At 43.8% G+C, this 20,263-nt stretch overlaps 1 protein-coding gene across 2 annotated transcripts in view; it reads left to right on the forward strand.

The window, feature by feature from the left end:
* The window catches only part of robo2 (roundabout, axon guidance receptor, homolog 2 (Drosophila)), a 198,437-nt gene that overhangs the window by 161,982 nt on the left and 16,192 nt on the right, over nt 1-20,263 (forward strand). Inside the window, exons 15-22 of one of the 2 annotated variants that reach the window (XM_061681079.1) lie at nt 796-920; nt 1,238-1,409; nt 3,985-4,173; nt 6,028-6,054; nt 9,675-9,717; nt 14,653-14,780; nt 16,349-16,621; nt 17,562-17,687. In XM_061681079.1, the coding sequence (XP_061537063.1) occupies nt 796-920; nt 1,238-1,409; nt 3,985-4,173; nt 6,028-6,054; nt 9,675-9,717; nt 14,653-14,780; nt 16,349-16,621; nt 17,562-17,687 (1,083 nt within the window). The remainder of the gene's footprint in view (nt 1-795; nt 921-1,237; nt 1,410-3,984; nt 4,174-6,027; nt 6,055-9,674; nt 9,718-14,652; nt 14,781-16,348; nt 16,622-17,561; nt 17,688-20,263) is intronic. The other variant, XM_061681078.1, reaches the window with a different exon arrangement.

Here is a 20,263-nt window from a genome sequence, read left to right on the forward strand (position 1 = left end):
TGAGGGATGAGCAGAGATTTAGCGGGTGACAAGTGCCATTTTGGATGGAGGCGAGGTGAGCGAGAGGCAGCGTGCGAGTAATTGACCTGTCAGTATTCGGAGCTGCGCTTCCGCCCCGCTGCGGAAATGAGAAAACATTATTTTTAATACTTTATTCTGCGGCAAACTGCTTTTTGTTTTCCCGTTTGTGATAAAAAAACAAGAGTTGGAAGGTGGCGATGTAAGCCCGCAGGGATCGGCGTACAAGGCGGAAGACAGCGAACCCCCTACGAATAGAAAGGGACCGAGCCTTGCCGCCATAATAAAAATCCGCGAGGAATTTACCGCCACCCAAGAAGGGTTGTAACTGCCGATAGATGCCACAAGATGACCGAAAAGCACTCTTGTTCTTTTACAAAATGCTATGGCTTGACTGAATGAAGCTCCTCCCCTCCGTTCAACATAGTTGCTTGGCACCAAAATGCCACCAGATGGTGCCAAAGCTAAATGTATCTGTTAGACATGGCTTTGGGCTGAGCACAAAGTTGCTCATAAGAATGTTTTTCAGTGAATAACGGAGGGAAATGTGCCAAATCAGAAATTATGCGAATTTGCGACTACAGTGCAAAATACATGCGGGGGGGGGGGGGGGGGGGGGGTCACAGTCAAGTGGCTGTGCGTGACTAAATAATTTCCTAGTGTTTCGTGTTGTTGAACTGTATTTGTACTGTACATTACATGAGCCAAATATACCAGACTGTGGCTGAGTGCAAGTACGTCCAAACCGCTTGTTTGATTTTCTTGTTCTTCTTGCAGCCCCCAGTGCGCCCCCTCAGCAGGTTACAGTCCTCACCGTGGGAAACCAGAACAGCACTTCTATCAGCATCTCCTGGGACCCCCCTCCGCCGGACCACCAGAATGGTATCATCCAAGAGTACAAGGTTAGTTTATCATTTGCCACATCACATTTGCCACATCACAACACATTTAATTGTGTAAAATGCAATCAAATCGGGAAGTGAGTGAAGTCGCTGGCTTCGGAATCATTCACTCGTTTCCTCATCATTCGAAAAAGAAATGAACAAGAATTGGGAAATTTATCTGAGAGAAAGAAACAAAGTAAAGTAATAGAGTAATCAGCAACTAGGCGAATCCACGGGCGCTGAGTATGCATCGAGTTGGGATTTGGGAAATGGCGAACAATTCCAAACAGCCTTTGACTTCTGTGTCCCTTGATTTTCTTCTTCTTTGGCTCCAGATCTGGTGCCTCGCGAACGAGACGCGCTTCCACGTCAACAAGACGGTGGACGCCGCCATTCGCTCGGTGGTGGTGGGCGGGCTGCAGGTGGGCATGGTTTACCGGGTGGAATTGGCCGCCAGCACCAGCGCGGGGGTGGGGGTCAAGAGTGAACCCCAGTCCATCGTTATCGGTAAGGACTTTGGAAAAATATTACGATTGTACTTCTTTTGATTTTCAGAGGGTTAGGGTTTTGAATTTGGTTATCAAGGTTAGATTAGGCTTTCAAAACAGGTTTAAGGTTCCACATTTGGGTTTCAAGCCAAGGTTAGTGTTTTAAAATATAGTTTCAGGAGAGGATTAGGGTTTCCAGTTAGGGTGTCATGTCTGCATTCATGTTTGAAACAAGGTTTAGGGTTTCGAGTAAAGGTTTAGGTTTTTAACGTGGGGTTTCAAGCCATGTTTATGGTTTTTAATACGGGTTTTAAGCCTAGGTTAGGGTTTCAAACAAGGATTAGAGGAGGAAGGTTTGAAGCCAGGATTAGGGTTTCAAATTAGGGATTCAAGACAAGGTCAGGGCTTCAAATTGGGGTTTCAAAACAAGTTCAAGGTTGCAAGCCTGAGTTAGGGTTTCAAACAAGGGTTATGGTTATAAATAAAAATTTTGAGTCAAGATTAGAGTTTTCGAGTAGGGTTTCAAGCCTTGGTTAGGGTATCAATCAAGGTGCAATGCTTCAATATGGGGTTTCAAGCCATAGTTTGGGGTTTAAAAGTAGGGTTTAAAACCTTGGTTAAGGCTTCAAACAAGCGTTAGGGTTTCAAATTAGTGTTTAAAGGGGTTAGGGTTTCACAAAAGGGTTAGCGTTTCAAAATAAGGTTTAGGCATTCAAAATAAGGTTTCAAACAAGGGTTATGGTTTTAAATTACGGTTTCAAGACAAGTTACATTTCCAAAGTATGCCTTTCAGCCTGTTTTAGGCTTCCAAACAAGTTTTAAGCAATTCTAAGCCAGAGTCAGTAGGGTTTCAAGTAAGTACTGTAACGCCTCAGTCGACATGTGTTCTTCCATTTGGCTGTGACTTACATTTCCCTCTTAAGCCCTGCCTCCTGAGATCAAATATCAGGTGTACCTAATGAAGTGTCCAATGAACCTGTATGCTTCCGTGCGCCTCCCTCTTTATTATTATGATCCATAACTCACGCCGTAGTCGCGCTTATTTCCCCAGCGTCGCCCCCCATAATCCGTTTATAAAAGCACAGCCTTGCGTGCGCCTCGCGTCTACGCGGTCAGCACGTGACGGGAACCTCTGCAGGGGGGGCCCGAAAAAGCGTCGAGATGGGGGGGGGGGGCGCGCCGGATCGATACGTCCTCGCTCGCTCTCTCGCTTTCATTTTGGCGTCGTCGCTGTGTTTTAGCAGCGGTGGAGTGAATTAGAGGCGCAGCTTGGCAAACAAGCAGCTCACCTGGGGGTTTTCTTATAAGCTTTGTCCGTTTTTCTTTGGGTTTTTTTTTTTTTTTTTTTTCCGCCAGCGTTATATTTTCCCTGCACATCCTGCCGCATCCGTGTCGCACTCCTTCGGTCGATATCGTTCACGGAAAATCATCACACGTTCTTTGAGGTTAATCAATGTCCTGACTCCCATCTCCAGCGGCGCGAGATTACATCTGCGCCATACCGTACCGATGCGAGAGCCGCATCCAAAACTACAGTTGTTGCAAAGTTGTTGTCTGTGAACTCAACACGCATCACAGTTGGGTTTTTGAGCCGGGTTTCAGGTTCGTGTTTCGATTAAGGCGTTCAAGCCAAGGTCAGGGTTTTCAATTAGGGTTTCAAGACAGGAGTGCGGTTTCAAATGAGGTTTCAAGATCAGGTTTGGGTTTCAAAGTCGTGTTTTAAATCTGGGTTAGGGTTTCAAACAATGGTTGGGCTTTCAAATGAGGGCTTTAAACCAAGGTTAGCGTTTTAAATTGGGGTTTTAAAGTCGAGAGAAGGATTTCAAACAAGGGTTTGGGTTTCAAAATAAAAAAACATTGAAGCCAATGTGAGGGTTTCAGATTTGAGTTTTAAGCCCTGGTTGTGGTTTCAAAGAAGGGGTAGGGTGTCAAGGGTTTGAAGCCAGCTTTAGGGTTTCAAACAAAGGTAAGGGTTTCAAGATAGAATAGGATTAGGGTTTCAAACAAGGGTTAGGGTTTTAAAGTCGAGATCTGGATTTCAAAATGAAAAAAATATCAAGCCAACGGTAAGTTTTCAAATTAGCGTTTAAGACCTGGTTACGGTTTCAAACAAGGATAGGGTTTCAAAGTAGGTTCTCAAGACAACTTTAGGGTTTCAAATTAGGGTTTCAAGTCAGTGTTAGAGTTGCAAAGTAGGGTTTTGTGGCAGAATTAGGGGTTCAAAGTGGGCTTTCAAGTCAGTTTTATGATTTCACATGAAGGTTTTAAGGCAGGGTTTGTGTTTCAAAGTAGGGTTTCACACCAGAGTCCGAGATTGAATGTAGGGCTTTGGGCCAGTCAAATTAGGGCTTCAAATTTGGGATTAGGTTGCAAACCAGATGAGGGTCTCAAGCAAGGGTTAATGCTTGAAATTTGAGTTTCAAAGAAGGCTTACAGTTTCAAATTAAGATTTCGAAGTTCAAAGTCAGGTTTCAAGTCAGCAAGGCCTCAGTCGGCATGCATTCTTGCACAGCGGCACGACCGGCATTTCTCTCCTGCTGCCGTCGTCTCGCGCTGCATTTCAGTGACTCGGACGCCCTTCCCCACTCACACAGGCAAGGCCTTCCAGGACGTGATCATCCACGGCAACCGCAACAACAGCATCACGGAGCAGATCACCGACGTGGTCAAGCAGCCCGCCTTCATCGCCGGCATCGGCGGCGCCTGCTGGGTCATCCTCATGGGCTTCAGCATCTGGCTGTACTGGCGCCGGAAGAAGAGGAAGGGCCTGAGCAACTACGCAGGTCGGGACCTTCGACGCCTTTTAAAAAGCGCCACGTTACACGCGTCGCAATTAATCGATTCATCGACAGCTAAGCCGTCGTTAAAATGGTCTTGTTGATAATTGATTAGTCATTTAAAGCCATTGTTTCACTTAAAACTGTCCAAATCCTCTGATGAAAGCAGACTGATTATTTCTGGGGTCTCATCAAAAGAAGACTTCTTCTTTTATTTTGGGAAAAAAATGATCAACCTTTTCCCCTGTTGTCTGACTAATCGATTAATGGCAAAACAAAAATACTAGTCGGTTTGATCCGCTCCAAAAATAATCGTTATTTGCAGCCGTCGTGTAAATAACATGGAATTGACAAGTAGTTGAACCTGAAGCAGTCTTAGGAGTGGTTATCAAAGTAGAAGCGTGAATTCGTACCCAGGAAGTCGCTCTCAGTTTCCAAAAAGGTTGCTGAATGCAACATCACTCCCTCCCGGGTGATATTGACGAATTGTTCCTTATTTGGTTCGGTTTAACCATCAAACAATACCCAATAAACAACAGTAAACGGTTCAAAAACAGTCATCAGGAAGAAAAAAAACAAAACTTGAATGCAAAATACTTTTTTAAAATCCGATTATTTGAAAATCACTGGAATAATCGATAGTATATCAATTCTAAAAATATTTCAACGTGACAGCTCCAGCACCATGGCAGCTTGTGCGATGCTCCTCATTTGTGTTTGTGGCGTTTTTGTGTTTTCTTCAGTTTTGACGCCGCTTTTGCGTGGCCTCTCGGCTGTGGCCGCTTGGCTGGCTTTTGGCTTTGTCCTAAAACGGCCCAACAGGAAGCTTTCAGGGGGTTTGAAGTTGATGTTCAAGACCGGCTTGGGGTTTCATACCCGGATTATGGTTTCAAAGTCGGGTTACGAGTCAGGGTCGGGGTTTCAAATGAAGGTTTGAAGCCTGGGTTCAGATTTTCAAAGTAGGGTTTCCAGTCAGGGTTAGGGGTTCAACCTAGGGTTTCAAGAAGGGATGTGCGAGGACTACTGATATCCGTAGTATCGGTTTCGGACCTATATCGGCCTTATTTGAAGGTATCGGGTACTCGTGAACGCTGCCCATATGAGCCACCGGTACCGGTATCGATCTGAAATAAAAAGTGGAATCCAACACCCCTCGTTTCAATACTTAGTTAGGGTTTCAGTGTAAGCTTTGAAGTCTTGTTAGGGTTTCAAAGTAGGGGTTTCAGGGCGGGGTTACGGATTCAAGTTAGGACTTCAACCAAGAACTATGATTTCAAATTGGGTTTTAGATTGGGATTCAAGTCACAGTTAGGGTTTCAAGTTAGCGTTTCAGCATAGGGTTTCAAGCCCAGTCAGAGCTAAGGTTTCAAATTAAGGTTTCATACAAGGCTTTGGGTTTCAGGCCGTCGTTAGGGTTTCAAAGTAGGGTTTGCAATCCAGTTTTAGGGATTCCAGTTACAGTTTCAAGCAAGAAGTAGGAATTAAAATAGATGTTAGCGTATAAGATTCGGGTTTCAAGACAGGGTCAGGGTTTCACATTCAAGGCTCAAACCCTGCTTAGTGTTTCCAACTAGTGTTAGGGTTTCAAATTAGTGTTTCGACCCAGAGTACATTCGGAACCACACCTCGGTTGACTTGCGTTGGATTGTCTTGTTCACACCTGACCAAACAAAGCAAAACTCGAATCGACACGCGAGCCTTCACCCTTAGCCGAGCCTAGCACCCCCCGCCCTCACCGCCCTCGCCACCCCTTGCCACCGTCAGCAGCCGCATAGCAGCCACCCCCGCCCACCTCACGCAAAGCAGCGCTGACCTCTGCAGGCTTTTAACACACAACCTCTCTGTCTTCTTGTTTTGCAGTTCAATCCTTCACCTTCACCCCTGCAGGTACTGTTCATTTGTCCCGTCCTGTCACCGCCACCCCCTTCTGCCCGCTTATTCAATACGCCAGGCTAATGGGCATGGCTAATGCTAATCTGACAGACTACAACTCAGGGGTGGGCAAAGTATGACCCGGTGGCCCACGTACGGTCTGCTCCGTTCTTTAATCCGACCCACTGTGTATTTATTCAAAACTCCTCTAATATTTGTTGCATTAATTGAGTCATTTACCTATAATTGTTTACATAAAATGCATCTATTCATTTTTTAAAAAGATTTTGTATCCATTTATGTCATTAAATAATCGGTTGCTTGATTTATTGGGAAAAATAAAAGTACATATGTAAACGTAGTTTGCAAAATGCACATTTTGATGTTAATTGTACATTTATTCTTGGTTAATTATAGTCAAATGTATTGTAAACCATTTTTTAAAGAATAATATTTTATGATTTATGTAAACTAATTTACATTTAGGCAGCACGGTGTGGAGTTTGCATGTTCTCCCCGTGCCTGCGTGGCTTTTCTCCGGGCACTCCGGTTTCCTCCCACATCCCCAAAACACGCAGGGTAGGTTAGCTGAAGACTCTAAATTGCCCGTTGGTGTGAATGCGAGTGCCAATGGCGGTTTGTTTCTATGTGCCCTGCGATTGGCTGGCGACCGGTTCAGGGTGTACCCCGCCTCCTGCCCGAAGTTAGCTGGGATGGGCTCCAGCACTCCCGCGACCCTTGTGAGGTTAAGCGCCTCAGAAAATGGATAGCTGGATGGATGGATTTTACATTTAAAGTATTTTTTTTTTAACCTCACCTACAAATGACCTGGCCCATCTGTCTTTTATTTTATTTTATTTTTTTTGCGGCGCATAAACGACAAAATGTTTGCCCACGCCTGCTCTCAAGTGACATTTTTAAATCATAGATTTCTGATTGATTCGGACCCAAAAGCCTTGCAAAGTCTCTCGTATTTGTCTGCATACTTTGTTTGTTTGTTTTTGTGTGTTGCGGCCAGTGGTGGTGGATTAAAAAAAAACACACACACACACACACAAACTAACTAAAAACATATTTAATTTTGTTCTGCATCACAGTGATAGCAAAGAATCCAGTTGATTCATTATCTTAAATTTTAAAAAGAAATGCTAGCTAGCAAGCTTAGCTCAAACTTAATGCCTACTTTTTTTATTGGTTCACATGGTGCCGGGATCAGCTGTTGCCAGGCAGAAGTAGTGGCGGCAAATCATTTTTCTCCCCCAAAATCCAGACTGAAATCACTTTCAAATCACAATTACTTTTAACTTTTGACTTATGTTATATTTTTTTTCACATTTGTTGTACTTTTTCTTTCTTCTTTATCTACTTATTAGATATATATTTACTTAATTAAAATATTTTAGGTGCCTTTCATTACTCAATGTTACTTTACAGGAATAAAAGAACAATTTATGATGAAAAAATATCTATAATATATATATATTATCGTCGGCACTAGTCATGCCATCCGAGGTCGTCTTAAAGCAGATTATAAAATTAAACAGTGCAGAAATGAATAATAATCAATGCAAAATGGCCGCTAAACATTTCAGCGGTTGATCGCTGTTTTTAAAATCTATTTCTCCGAAGCAGAAAACACGGTCGGGTGTAGCAGGAGGTGATTTTTCCAACGTTAGTCTGAAGAGCGGCTGCGCTCTTCCCCGTCTTGACAATAACTTGACGCATTGCGACCGTCCTGTCTCGGCCTCCGAAAACTGTCAGCTCGAGAAGGTAAATGATTGAAATTTATCCCGCTGACGATGTCCCGCCTGATGAAAAGGGATCCATCTGCATTCGTAGTGGGATGAGGCGCTTAAGGTTTCATGTTAGGGTTTGAAGAATGGGTGAAAATTTAAAATTAGGGTTTCAAGCCAGGGTGAAGATTTCAAATTAGGGTTTCAAGCCAGAGTTAAGATTTCAAATTCGGGTTTCTAGCCAGGGTGAACATTTCCAGTTCGGATTTCAAACCAGGGTTAAGATTTCAAATTGGGGTTTCAAACCAGGATTAAGGTTTCAAGTTAGTGTTTCAAGATAGGGCGAAGGTTTCCAATTAAGGTTTCAAGATTGGGTGAAGGTTTCAAGTTAGGGTTTGAAGCCAGGTTTAAGGTTTCAAATTAGGGTTTCAAGCCAGGGTGAGGGTTTGAAGATATGATTTCAAGACAGGACGAGGCTTTTGAAATCAGGTTTCTAGTCTGGGTTAGGCTTCAAATTCGTGTTTCAACTTCAGGTTCAGGTTTACAGTTAAGAGTTTCTAGCCCGCAATATGGTTTCAAAGTCGAATTTGTTGCCTGTACGAGACTTTCCAAGTAGTTGTTGGGTCCGGTGTTGGTGTTTCAAAATACGGTTTCAAGACATGCTCGGGGTTTGATGCTGAAACAGATGCTCCTCGAATCCTGCTTTGATGTTGTGACTTTGAACAAGTGTTGACAGTCACTCTCGTCGCCTGATGTTGGAGTTTCCCTTTCCTGTGTGGCCCCCAGAAACGAGACCCACCCCGGGGTGGGGGTCGCGCTCCGGCTCGCACTTGTTGCGACATCACCTCGAAGCGAGCGCAACGCCTTCTGCGGAGGAATGTGCCGCACACACTCTTTCATCTGCGTGTGTTGAACACATCGGAAAATCAGTTTCCGAAGTCTCGAAGCCCCTCAAGCGCTTCCAACACAAACACACGCACACAAGCCATGGCTAAGGTTTCGAGTGAGGCGTTAAAATAATGCTCTTCAGAATTCAACAAAAGTTGGGGTTTCCAAGTAAGGTTTCAAGCCAAGTTTAGTGTTAAATAGTAGGCTTTCAATTTAGGTTTTCAAGTTAGGGGTAGGGTTTGCAGGCAGCGTCTCCAGTCAAGGGTTGGGTTTTAAGCTGGAGTCTGAAACAAGCATGAGGGTTTCAAGATAGGGTTAGGGTTTTCAACAAGGATTAGGGTTTCACAGTAGGGTTTCAAGCCAGGGCTGGTGTTACAAAGTGGGCTTGCGGTCCAGGGTCAGGCTTTCAAATTTGAGTTTCAAGCCTGGGTGAAGGTTTCCAAGTTGGGTCTTAAATCAAAATTAAGGTTTTAAAGTTGGGTTTCAAGGCAGGGTCAGGCTTTCAAGGAGAGCATTTCAGTCCGGTACGAGAGTTTCAAAGCAGGTTTTAGCGTTTCAAGCTTGGCTTGGAGTTTCAAAGTCGGGTTGCAAGTCAGAGTAGTAGCGTTTCAGGTCAGGGTTAGGGTTTCAAATCAGGGTTCGGGTTTTGAATGAGCGCGTGCGGTAACGTCTGGATGCCGTTTCGTCTTCCCGAGACGTCTAATGCAGCTTACCTCAATGCGGCCCCTCAAATTTCCGACACTTTGATTAATAATCCTGCTGCATTTTTTAATCTTTTCTTTCTTTCTTTTTTTTTTTCTTAGATTTAATCATACACCTGCTGATAATAAGCCAGCAGCAAAAAATAAGACCAAATGAGTTTCGCTTGTCATGTCCTTGAGTAACACATGCAAAGCGATAATCACCATGCTCATTATTGTTCTTGTTTCTTTTTTTTGTTTTGTTTTGTTTGTTTGTTTTTAATATATTGACTGAAGACAGTTGTAGAAATTGAATCTCTTTCTCCCGCTGTAGTGACGTTCCAGAGAGTCGACGGCGGCCTGATGAGCAATGGGAGGTGAGTAAAAAAAAATTTTAAAAAAAAATGAAAAAATAAAACAGAAGACGTGGGTCCAAAAGTACAAAACATAAAATCATTCTTAATAAATGTTGAATAGAGTAAATGTAAAGAAAAGTGATACAAATGTAAGTTGATATACATGTATTTTAAAATAAGTTCATATATACTGTATTTTTCAAAGCCTTATGTCATATCAACAACAAAATAAGTACATAAATATTGAAATATACAAGTCAATTTATCATAGAAATACGTAAATACATATTAAAATAACAAAAAATAAATAAATAAATGAAATCGAAGTAAAGCTATTTATATAATGACAATTTACTACAAACAACTACATATACACACTGTATTTACAAATAATAAAAATGACAAGGTAAATATACTATATACTATAGTAAAAATGTCCAATATGTAAATAGGCTATATAATGAAAAATACATAAATACAATATTACAATTTTTTATTTTTGTATAAATTTATTACATTTTAATAGTTAATTAGTAAGTCAAAATAAAATGTATTTTAAAAATAAGTGCTCCAAATAAAATAAAAGTAAATATCCTTTATAATATAGTTTAAATGTCAATATATGTGGAAAGGTTTTTAAATTTGTAAATGTACAAGAAACCTTTCAATATTTTACAATGAAATAAAAGTAACTATATATCATAAATTATTATTGTTCATATTATCATTTTTCAGAATAATTAAATATATCGTAAAACAGACATGAGAAAATTATTTTATTTTTTGTGTATAAATTAAGCACTTAAAGGGTTTTTTTAAATGCAATCAATATTTACCATTGCTGCATCTCTCTCTCACTTTGTAACATGTAACAAGCATTTAAGCATGGATTGAAAAAGTTTATTTGAAAAAGTGTTTTGTCAAATATTTTTAATGTACTCGAAACTATTTTCTGTCTTTCACCGAATGGCTTGCAGAGTGTTAAATATGCTGTGACGAGTGGAAGTACCAACGCAACGGGCACAGGAAGTGTTCACAGTTGCCGGGTTAGGAGGCCACAAAACTTTGCCTCGTCCCGGCGCGCTGGCAACCCTCGCTTACGCCACTGCTCAGCACGAACAAAAAGCGCAAACTGGCGCAGTGACGTCTTCATGACTCCGTTTGTCGTCGTCCGCACGTTGCGACGCAACATATCCCCAACACGCCGCCACGAGGAGCCCGACAGCGAGCTGCCTTCCAGCCACGCCACGCACACGTTTGTGCTCCGTTCAACTCCTTAAAAATTTTTTTTTTTTAAAAAGCACATTATACCAAAATATACATTCCCCTCGCATCTCGCGCGTTCATGCATCGCTAGATGAACTCATCAATCTCCTTGGCGGAATTAAGCGAAACAATTTAAGCAGAGAGGGCTTTTATTTTGTCATTTATCTTTGCGGGCGAAGCCAGGAGACCTCCCGAGTGATAAATTTGCCTGTCACCTCGCGTGGGCGGCCGGGATCTGAGCACGTGTAATAATGTAAAAATAATTACCCAGGGGAAAGGTGTGTGTGCGTGCATGCGTGTGTGTGTGTTGCCACCCGCCGCCGTCACTCATGTTCGCGAAGGGTCTGGAAAGATCTCAATGACATCAGTTACCTGTGTGCGTTTTGTTTTTTTTGGGTTGTTTTTTTTTGGGGGGGGGGGGGGGGGGGGGGATGACCTCTGACAAATTTTCCCATAGGAATTAATGGAAATAATATATTAACAAACTAACTGTACTGATAATAAAAAGTAACATTTTTATCAGTAATAACTGCAGGTGTAGAAATAAGCGATGTCATAGAAACCCCCCCCCCCCCAAAAAAAAGAAGATATAACTGAAAAAGTAAATATACAGATTGAAATAATAATGTAAATATCTAACAAAAATAATACGAATTAAAGCACATATAAAAAAAAAAAAAAAAAAAAAGCACTTTTGATTTTCAACCCGGCAAGCAGCATTTAAACGCAAGCGAAGCTCCCGTCTTATCGGAAGTTAGCGGAGCGTGCGATACGCCTTCAGGAGCTCGCCAATCCGTTTGTCATCTTCCACATGTCGCAACTTTGAATGAGAGTGTGCAGGATTCTGATAGCACGACCGTGTTTTTTTTTTTTTTTTTTACATTAATCAGACGATAGCAATTGAAGCCGCGTTTGTTCCGTCCTTCTCATTGGTCGCTGCCAAATTGCCATGACTGAACAATTACGCCCAATCGATCACACAAGAAATGATTCGCGGAAGATGAATAGGCTGCAGATTGGTAGATTTGACGTCACGCGACCGAATGGCCGCCCGTTTGAAATTGATAAAAGCCAACCCCTCGTTCAACAAGAGATGGTAATCACTTCCGATCTTGCTCTGATCAATATTTCAGCAAAGATTCACTTCAGAAGGCGGCGGGAATGGGCCGTGCCATACGTTCACATAGCCGCCACGGTGATTACCGTTTTCTAACGTTAAACCACAGCTCTCAGCATTGTTCTACACGCCAGCTCACGTCAATGCTTCAAATCCGAGATCCATTCAGCCCCTCGACGGGGACCATAAACACCTGGTTAATTAACTTTCCCTCAGTTTAATATCGTCCTGCTTGGCGTATTTACGGCGCGCTTCTTGTCAGCCAATGAGATTTGATCTGCCAAGGTTGCCGTCAATCCGGGTCAGGCGGGGGGGATTCAAAGTTAGGTGTCAACTTTTCATCAGATGTACGAGCGCCCCCTCGCCGTCCACCCCCGCCCGCGGTGTGTGTGTATAACAAATATCCCCTGCAGAAATCAGTCTTATTCTAATTATCCCGAGCGGGAGTGCCGCGGTGTGACGGATACAAGGACGACGCAGACATTCAGCTGTCAGGCGCTCGTCTTTCAAACTGTCTGGTGGGGGAGGACCACACGCACACACACACACACACACACACACAGGCACAGGCACAGGCACGGTAGGACAAGTAAGACTAATTATCTAGCGTGGCCTTTTGTGCAGGGTGTTTCGCCGAACCCTGTTGGGCCCATCCGTAAAAACTCGACTTGCAGTGGAGTAAAGTGTATGAGGTCATGCTAGAGTGAGAGCAGTAGGTGGTGGGGATGTGTCTGGTGCACAGCCTATCAATTTGAGTGACTGGTTCTCCCCACCCCGGGGGCCTACTTTGGCATTCCGCAACCCGTCGGGAGCTCGCCGGGGCTGCTGTGGATCTAGACTCTTTCCGTCTGTCTTCTCATTTGAACCCGTAGCACCTCGTCCTCGGGGCTATCGGCAAAGCCGGCTCATCGGAGCTGAGACCGAAAGGCCCCGCCAGGCAGCCGGGTTGCAAAGCACCAGTGCTCTGCAGCCCTCTCGCAGCGCACACCTGTGCAACACATAACACTGCAGGGCGTAGACATCTCTGCTTTAAATATAGGGTGACGAGTGCAGCGTGAGGAAGGATGAAAGCATATTTTGCCTGTTTCTCACTTGTGGATGCGACACAAGATTGCGTGTGCTTGCTGCGATCGCTACTGTGACGGATTCGAAGCCAAGTGTATTGCCAGGTTGAATTGATTTATTTATTTTCTCAAGCAAATGTGGGCAGCTGTCCCGACAAACGTTGTTGTTGGAAAGGATGTTTTTTATTGTTTGTTCAAGTGTGCAGCTATGCGTCTTGGCAGTTAATGGTGAAAAGAAGAAGAATACAGAACGAGGTACAGTCAGATCTGAATCAGGTCGGGGATTCTTGGTTAGGGTAGCGTGAGGGATTGGAGTTAAAGTTAGGTTAGGATTATATGAGTTTTGGGGGTCACAATTTGCGGCTAGGGTTGAATTAGGGGTTGGGGAGGTTTTGGGATTCATTTATTGTTTGGGTTTGGGTTAAAATGGGGTAATTTTAAGTTAGCGTAGGGTTCAGGTTTGGGTTTATTTTCAGTTAGGTTGGGTTAGGATAGTTTTCAGTTTGAGGTTTCATTCGGTTAGGTTAGGATTAAGGATTTTGGTGAGGGTAAGGTTCGGGTTAGGATAGGGTAAGGTTGGGTTTAGGGTTAGCGTGGTTTAAGATTTAGGGTTGGGGTGAGGCTACAGGTAGGTCAGGGGTGACGCATACAGCAAAGGTTCGAGGTGCATAGAGCATTAAATAGGGAAAACAATGAGTATTGACAAGGTTACGATTCGTGGTTATGGTTAGGTGTTAGGGTTTCCAATCAGGGTTTGGTCAGGTTAAGATTAGGCGTAGGTTGAAATTCTATGTGAAGTCTGATTTAGAACCTAAATGGGAATTGGGTCTTAATGAAAATAATTATTAGCTGTTGTCACATTTTGGCTTTATGGACAAGTGAACCAACTCTTTCTTTTCCTGAAGTCACTCAACCCCCGGCCGCCTGTGTCGCCCCCACTAACGAAGCTCTGACGTGATTGTACAGTAAAGTGGCCTTAATGGTCCCAGCGCAGTCACCCGTGACAGGTTACACTCTTAATGGCTGATTTTTATGGTTGGCGTCCCCTATAAGGAGGCACGGAACACCTGTTCAATGGACCCACCCGCCCCCGCTTCGCCCAGCTCCTGTTTTCGACAGGATCCCACATGCCGGGTCCCGTCCGTCACGGCGGGCGCTTGATGTCTCATCAAAGGAGATTTACAGATGCCTGGACATCGCTGCGAGGGCTTGATGGAGAAAAGGCAGCAGAAAATAAAAAGATTTGAATGAAAATGAAAGCAAATGCATGAATTAGTGTTTTATGCCTGACAAAAAGTCAGTCGGAGAAAAGGCAGAGATTAAGCGTCGCTTTTGCCCGAAGGTATTCTGACTTTGTCGCCGGATGAAACATATCGCTGTATTTTTCATCGCTCTTTAAAGGCTCGGTGTCGGCTTATCTCTCGCCGACACCTGACAACTCTTACATGTGTTGGATTTCATGTTTTTCTTTTCCTAAAACCAGCTTTCTTATCTTGTGTTCCTTCCCAGTCGGCCAGGCTTACTGAATGCCAGCGACCCGGGGTACCCCTGGTTGGCTGACTCCTGGCCCGCCACCTGCTTGCCTGTCAACGGCAGTTCCGTGGGACCCAATGACCTCACCAACTTTGGCCGAGGAGGTGAGAGTGATGTCTCTTCCGTGCTTTTATCTACAACATGTCCACATACATGGATCCTATGCATATATGCATAGGAGACACAAAGTGCACACACTCCACTGTCACCAGGGTGGCTAATGGAGAATGTTTCATCCAGTTGCTGTGACACCCCCGTACCTCAGAGTAACAGAATGGGAGGTAGTGGCAGTGGCGGTGGTGGTGGTGGTGGTGGTGGTGGTGGTGGGGATGTGCTGTGTGAAAGGATGGTGTGGAGCAGCCAGTCGTGAAGGACAAGCGCAGCTTGAGTGGCGCAGATGCGGACGCTTCCGCCGTGGCTCTACATCATCTCCCCTTGGCTGGGCATGCAAGCAGGGTGGGGAGATGGCTGCTACTTCCTGGGCTCGCTCTCACGGAGAGACACTGTTGTGCTTTATGCATACAAATATGGAAGGAAAAGGCTGTTAGACACTTGGGATGGGTATTTGAAAGAATTTCCTGAGTGGCTCATCAAGCAAATTAGCCTTCCGTGGTCATTTTTTTTCAACATACATTCTCTTACGCTCGAGTAGTGTCGTGTTTCACATAAGTGATTTTTGTGGCGCCTCCGTGAGGTCAATGCGCCACGAACAAAAACATCCTGAAATGGATCCGGGGTGTAGTCTGCCTTTCAAGTGAACCGGGAAAGGCTGCGGAGTTGCGATCTGCTCTCACACTGCTCATCCAAGCTCATCCTGGTTTCTCCTGCCACGCTGTCCTGTTTATAAGGTGCCAATGCGGCATATGAGGAAATTGAAGTCGACCAACAAACTTGCCGGCTTCCGCCAAAGTATCGGGGGCGTGACCGCCTGTGTCGAAGAGCCCGTGACCAGAGTGTGAAGTGTAACACTCCAGACTCACTACCCACGCAATGGACACGGCAATATCCCGTTTCAGCCAGTTCTGTCTGAAAGGGAAAGGCGGATCAAGGCTGGGTGAAAGGAGTTAAAGAAAGTGTGCAAATAACCACCACCATAAACTGCTGAAAAGCTAGCAGTTCCTGTGACTTACTCTTGCCCTGGCTGACCTGCATGGTGGCTAACATTTAGCACTCCATTGAAATTGACAGTCAGTACACCAGCTGAAAATGTCCACTAGCGACTGTCAGTTTTTCTTTGTTAAGGTAGTGGTTCACGTAGCTGATTTTCATGCATCTGGAGTGGGATCGATTCCGACTCAATGCACTTTTGGCATTCATACCCAGGTTTGACCGGCTACCAGTCTAGGGTGGTCCTGAGCTAGTGATCAGCACGTCTAAACCTCAGTTCTTAGGTTCGGGGATTCAAAACTCGGCTCCGGCATTCCTGTGTGGAGTTAACAAAGTTCTCGCTGTGTTTGCGTAGGTTTTCACCAGGTACTCCAGTTTCCACCCACATTCCCCAAACATGCCTGTTAAGTTCATTGAAAACTCTCCATAGTTGTGAATATGCATGTGAATGTTTCTTTGGCTCTATGTGTATCCCGCGATTGACTGGCAACCAGTCCAGGGTTTAACCCGTCTCTTATGGGGAGCTTGCATGCTGCATTTCCCTGAATGCCTTCCCTTCTCGCAGATATCCCGAGCGGCCAGGGGGATAAGACGGGAACCATGCTCTCGGACGGAGCCATCTACAGCAGCATCGATTTCACCACCAAAGCCAACTACAGCAACCCGGGCCAAGCGTCCCAGGCCACCCCGTATGCCACCACTCAGATCCTGCACACCAGCAGCATCCACGAGCTGGCCGTGGAGCTGCCCGAGGTCCAGTGGAAGGCCTCGCTGCAGGCCAAGCAAGAGATGGCCAACTTGGGCTACTCGCTGCCCGACAAGAACTCCTGTAACAACAGTAAGTCGGAAGCGGGATGGGATTTACAGATTACAGTCCTCTCTCAAAAGCGGTTTTAACAAGGCAGTTAAAATCTTTTCCATGAGAAGCTTCAGTAGTCATTTATAACCACACTGTATGGCCAGGATGAGGTTTTCTTTTGAGAGTCATTTTCCATTTTCCATTTCCTCCAGGCTTGTGTAAACAAGCTTCGGTTCCTGAGTGATTTATAATTCACTTATACTTGACTCGTATTCTAAAACATACACAGATTAATTACTTGTAAATGGCGAAATCAGTATGCCTCAGATGTAATCTAATGCATATGTATGATCTCATTTGCTAACAGTCTAAAAACAGATTGATAATACTTTGTGGCCGTATAATGCACACATGTATACGAAATACGGGACGACTTCCACCGGATATTGTTACTGAAATAGATGATTATATGTCTGTATACGAAGACATACAGTGCATGTCATTTTTAATCCGACTATTGTGTGTGTTTCTGTTACAAGAATGTTCATAGTGTTAATGTGCATTTTTAACCAAAGAAAAGTGAGACTTTTCTGCCCCATAGTTCATTGTGTCACTGCCAGGACTGTAAAAAAAAATTGGAAAATGTAAATATCATCTAAATAGTTTTAGTTTTAGTTTTTTTCTCTTTTTTTCTTTTTAGACGGGGCAGGGTTTTCAAATTAGGTCATATTGGTCATTTGCTGTAGATATTAACTATTTCTTTTCTGTAATGTAAACTTTAAAATGGGTCCATTTGATCTGCAACATAAACAGGAAGGTTAAACCCCCTCCCTTATTATTGACCTTGTGATCCTGCTCGGTGCTCTAATTGCATGTGTTTGCATGTGCTTGTGCTGCTTGTCACCTGACGCCACTGTGACGCTTTGCTTTCCCTTTATTTATTTATTTTTTTTTGACCACTTCAACTCCCCACTTGTAGCCCTCCTTTTCATTCCCGACTACCGACTGACCGACGGGCTGTCTAATCGAATTCCGCACAACCAATCACAAGATTTCAGCACTACCAGCTCTCACAACAGCTCAGAGCGAAGCGGCAGTCTCTCAGGTTGGTTGTTTTTTTTTGGGTTTTTTTGCGTGTCTCGGCACAGACCGGGACACCCCCCCCTCCGGGGTACTCCGCCTTATGATTGACAGCTCTCCTAATTGCTTCATTGATTTGGAATTTGCATGTACAAAGCTGACATCCATGGCGGTTTTGATTAACACCATCCCTCACCAGTTACGCTTTGCTCTGCCTCTCAGCTTCCACTGCTTTCATGTGATTGTGGGACTACATTTCTAAGTTGAACTCAATTTTATTTATAGAGTACTTTAAAAACGGCCACAGCTGCACACAAACTGCTGTATACTATGTAAAACTCAAACATATACAAACAGTTAAAAGATAGGACAACTAAAACAGTAAATTGATAGCAAGGTTAACAATAAATCACTAAAACAGTGCAGAGTCTAATGCAGAATTTAAAGCCTATGAACAATAAGGGGTTTTAAGAGGAGAGTTTTGAAAATGGACAGTGCGGGTTTACCTAATGTTCGGGGGGGGGGGGATTATTCCAAAGAAATGGACCAGCAACGGAAAAGTTGTTGTCCCCTCCGAAACTCTGCTTCGTCTTCGATACCTCCAGTAGCGTCTGGTCCGCTGGCCTGAGTCACGGGGCAGGAGGGTAGGGGTGGAGCAGCTCAGACAGGCCATTTAAATATTAAAAAGCAAACAAAAGAATCATAAAATTGATTCTAAAATGCACAGGAAGCTAGTGAAAGGAGGCCAGAATTGGCGTTATGTGCCTCCCTGCTATGTGCTCCAGTTAAGAGGTGACCAGCAGTATTTTGAGCCAACTGGAGATGTTTTAGGGCGGACTGACTGACTCCAAAATAAAGTGCATGACAGCAATCCACCCAAGATGTAACGGAGGTACGGATTACTCTTTCAAGGTTCTGTTGTGAGATAAGAGGGTTCACTTTAGTCAGCTGCCTAAGATGAAAAAAGATGGATTTGAGAATAACACCTATTTGCCGATCCAATTTAAAATTACTGTCCTGTTTAAAACCCAAGTTCGAGACGGTTGGCTTTTGAAAGTGTGTCGAGGGGTCCAAGTCAACAGGGGGGGATTTACAAGGGCCACTGGGACCAAACACCATAACTTCCACAATCATAAATTTCTTATCATTAAAATCCAAAAGGTTCAATGCCCTCCAGTCTTTCATGTCCTCAAGACACAACAAAATCGGCCTTAAGGAGAAAGCATCCTTTGTCTTTAGTCAGTATAGCATTGGAAGAAAATCACATGCTTTCTCAGGATGGAATCCAGTGTCAGCAAATGCAACGAAAATAGCAGGGGCTCTAAAGTTGAACCCTGGGGACCACCCTAAGTTCCTCAAAATAGATGCTATAGCCTAACTAATCGTTGCCCACTTAAGCCAACAAGCCTCAACTAGACAGCTCCCTTTCCCCCGTATAGGAAGGAATTTGAACCCCTAACCTTATATAATGTTAGTGTTTAGTAATATTGCACATACAGTGGTATACCATAAATAATACGACATTAAGTTATTTTAATCACGTTTAATTAAAATTGTCTTTAATCCTTGAATAATCCTTCAAATTGGAAGTATCCATGTAGCAAAGTATCCATATTTTAATGGCATTTTAATAACGTAGCTTGTCCGCCATTTTCCTCCCTGCAGAGACGCATTATCAACACGCGTTACGCCATGTTAGAAAATAATAGTGTTTAACGTTCCGTACAATTTCCAACCAAATTCCCACAAGAACCTGTTATTTCGGTCCACATACTTTATGGATGTGAACCAACCAAACCAACCAACCCTGCCTGCTCCTAAAACTAAGTTCCTAAGCATGCACTGATTTACTGCAGTTGTAAGCATAGTACATTTCATCTTTGTTATCTCACCTTACTGCGCTTTTTTTTTTTTCATCAAGCCAAATCAAATAGAAGAGGCTTTACGGTTATTCTGATAGCTGTCACCACTCGTGAGTTATGTGCGGCCCGGAATCGCTGCCCTCCGGCTTCCCCTCCTCAGCATCCAATGAAAACACAGTGAGCGTCAGGGCTGCACATCCTGCACTTATATGCTGGGAGTGCCCAAAAAACCTTCGCGTATAAATACCCAAAGCGGCGTCTATATTTAGAAGGCCCAATAAAGAGCAGAGAGGCCCCTTTTGGTTTGTACGTCGGAGAAGATGGCTCACCCGCTTGCGTAATTCACGTCTCGCTGCCTGGCCGCAGCCCTCGGGCTCTGTACTTTTCATATTTGGAGGGGAACTCTGCTGCCAGACCACCATACTTTTCCTAGAAGAAGAGGAAGAGTAAGAAGAAGTAGAAGAAGATCATTTGTAAAACTAATGTTCTTTAGTGCTAAAAGTCACCCTAACTCCGTCTAGAAACACTAATTTGAAACACTAACCCGAGTCTGAAACCCTAATCCTGGTTTGAAACCAAAATTAACCCTTAACCCAAAATTGAAACCCAATTTTTAAACCCGAATCCTTGTTTCAAACCCAGACTTGAAACCCTAATTTTAACCCCTAACCTTGTCTTAAAACCTTACTTTGAAATCCTCACCCTGGCTTGAAACCAATTTAAAAACCTTATCTTATTT

This window comes from Phycodurus eques, chromosome 7, assembly GCF_024500275.1.
Source record: "Phycodurus eques isolate BA_2022a chromosome 7, UOR_Pequ_1.1, whole genome shotgun sequence".
NCBI lineage: Eukaryota > Metazoa > Chordata > Actinopteri > Syngnathiformes > Syngnathidae > Phycodurus > Phycodurus eques.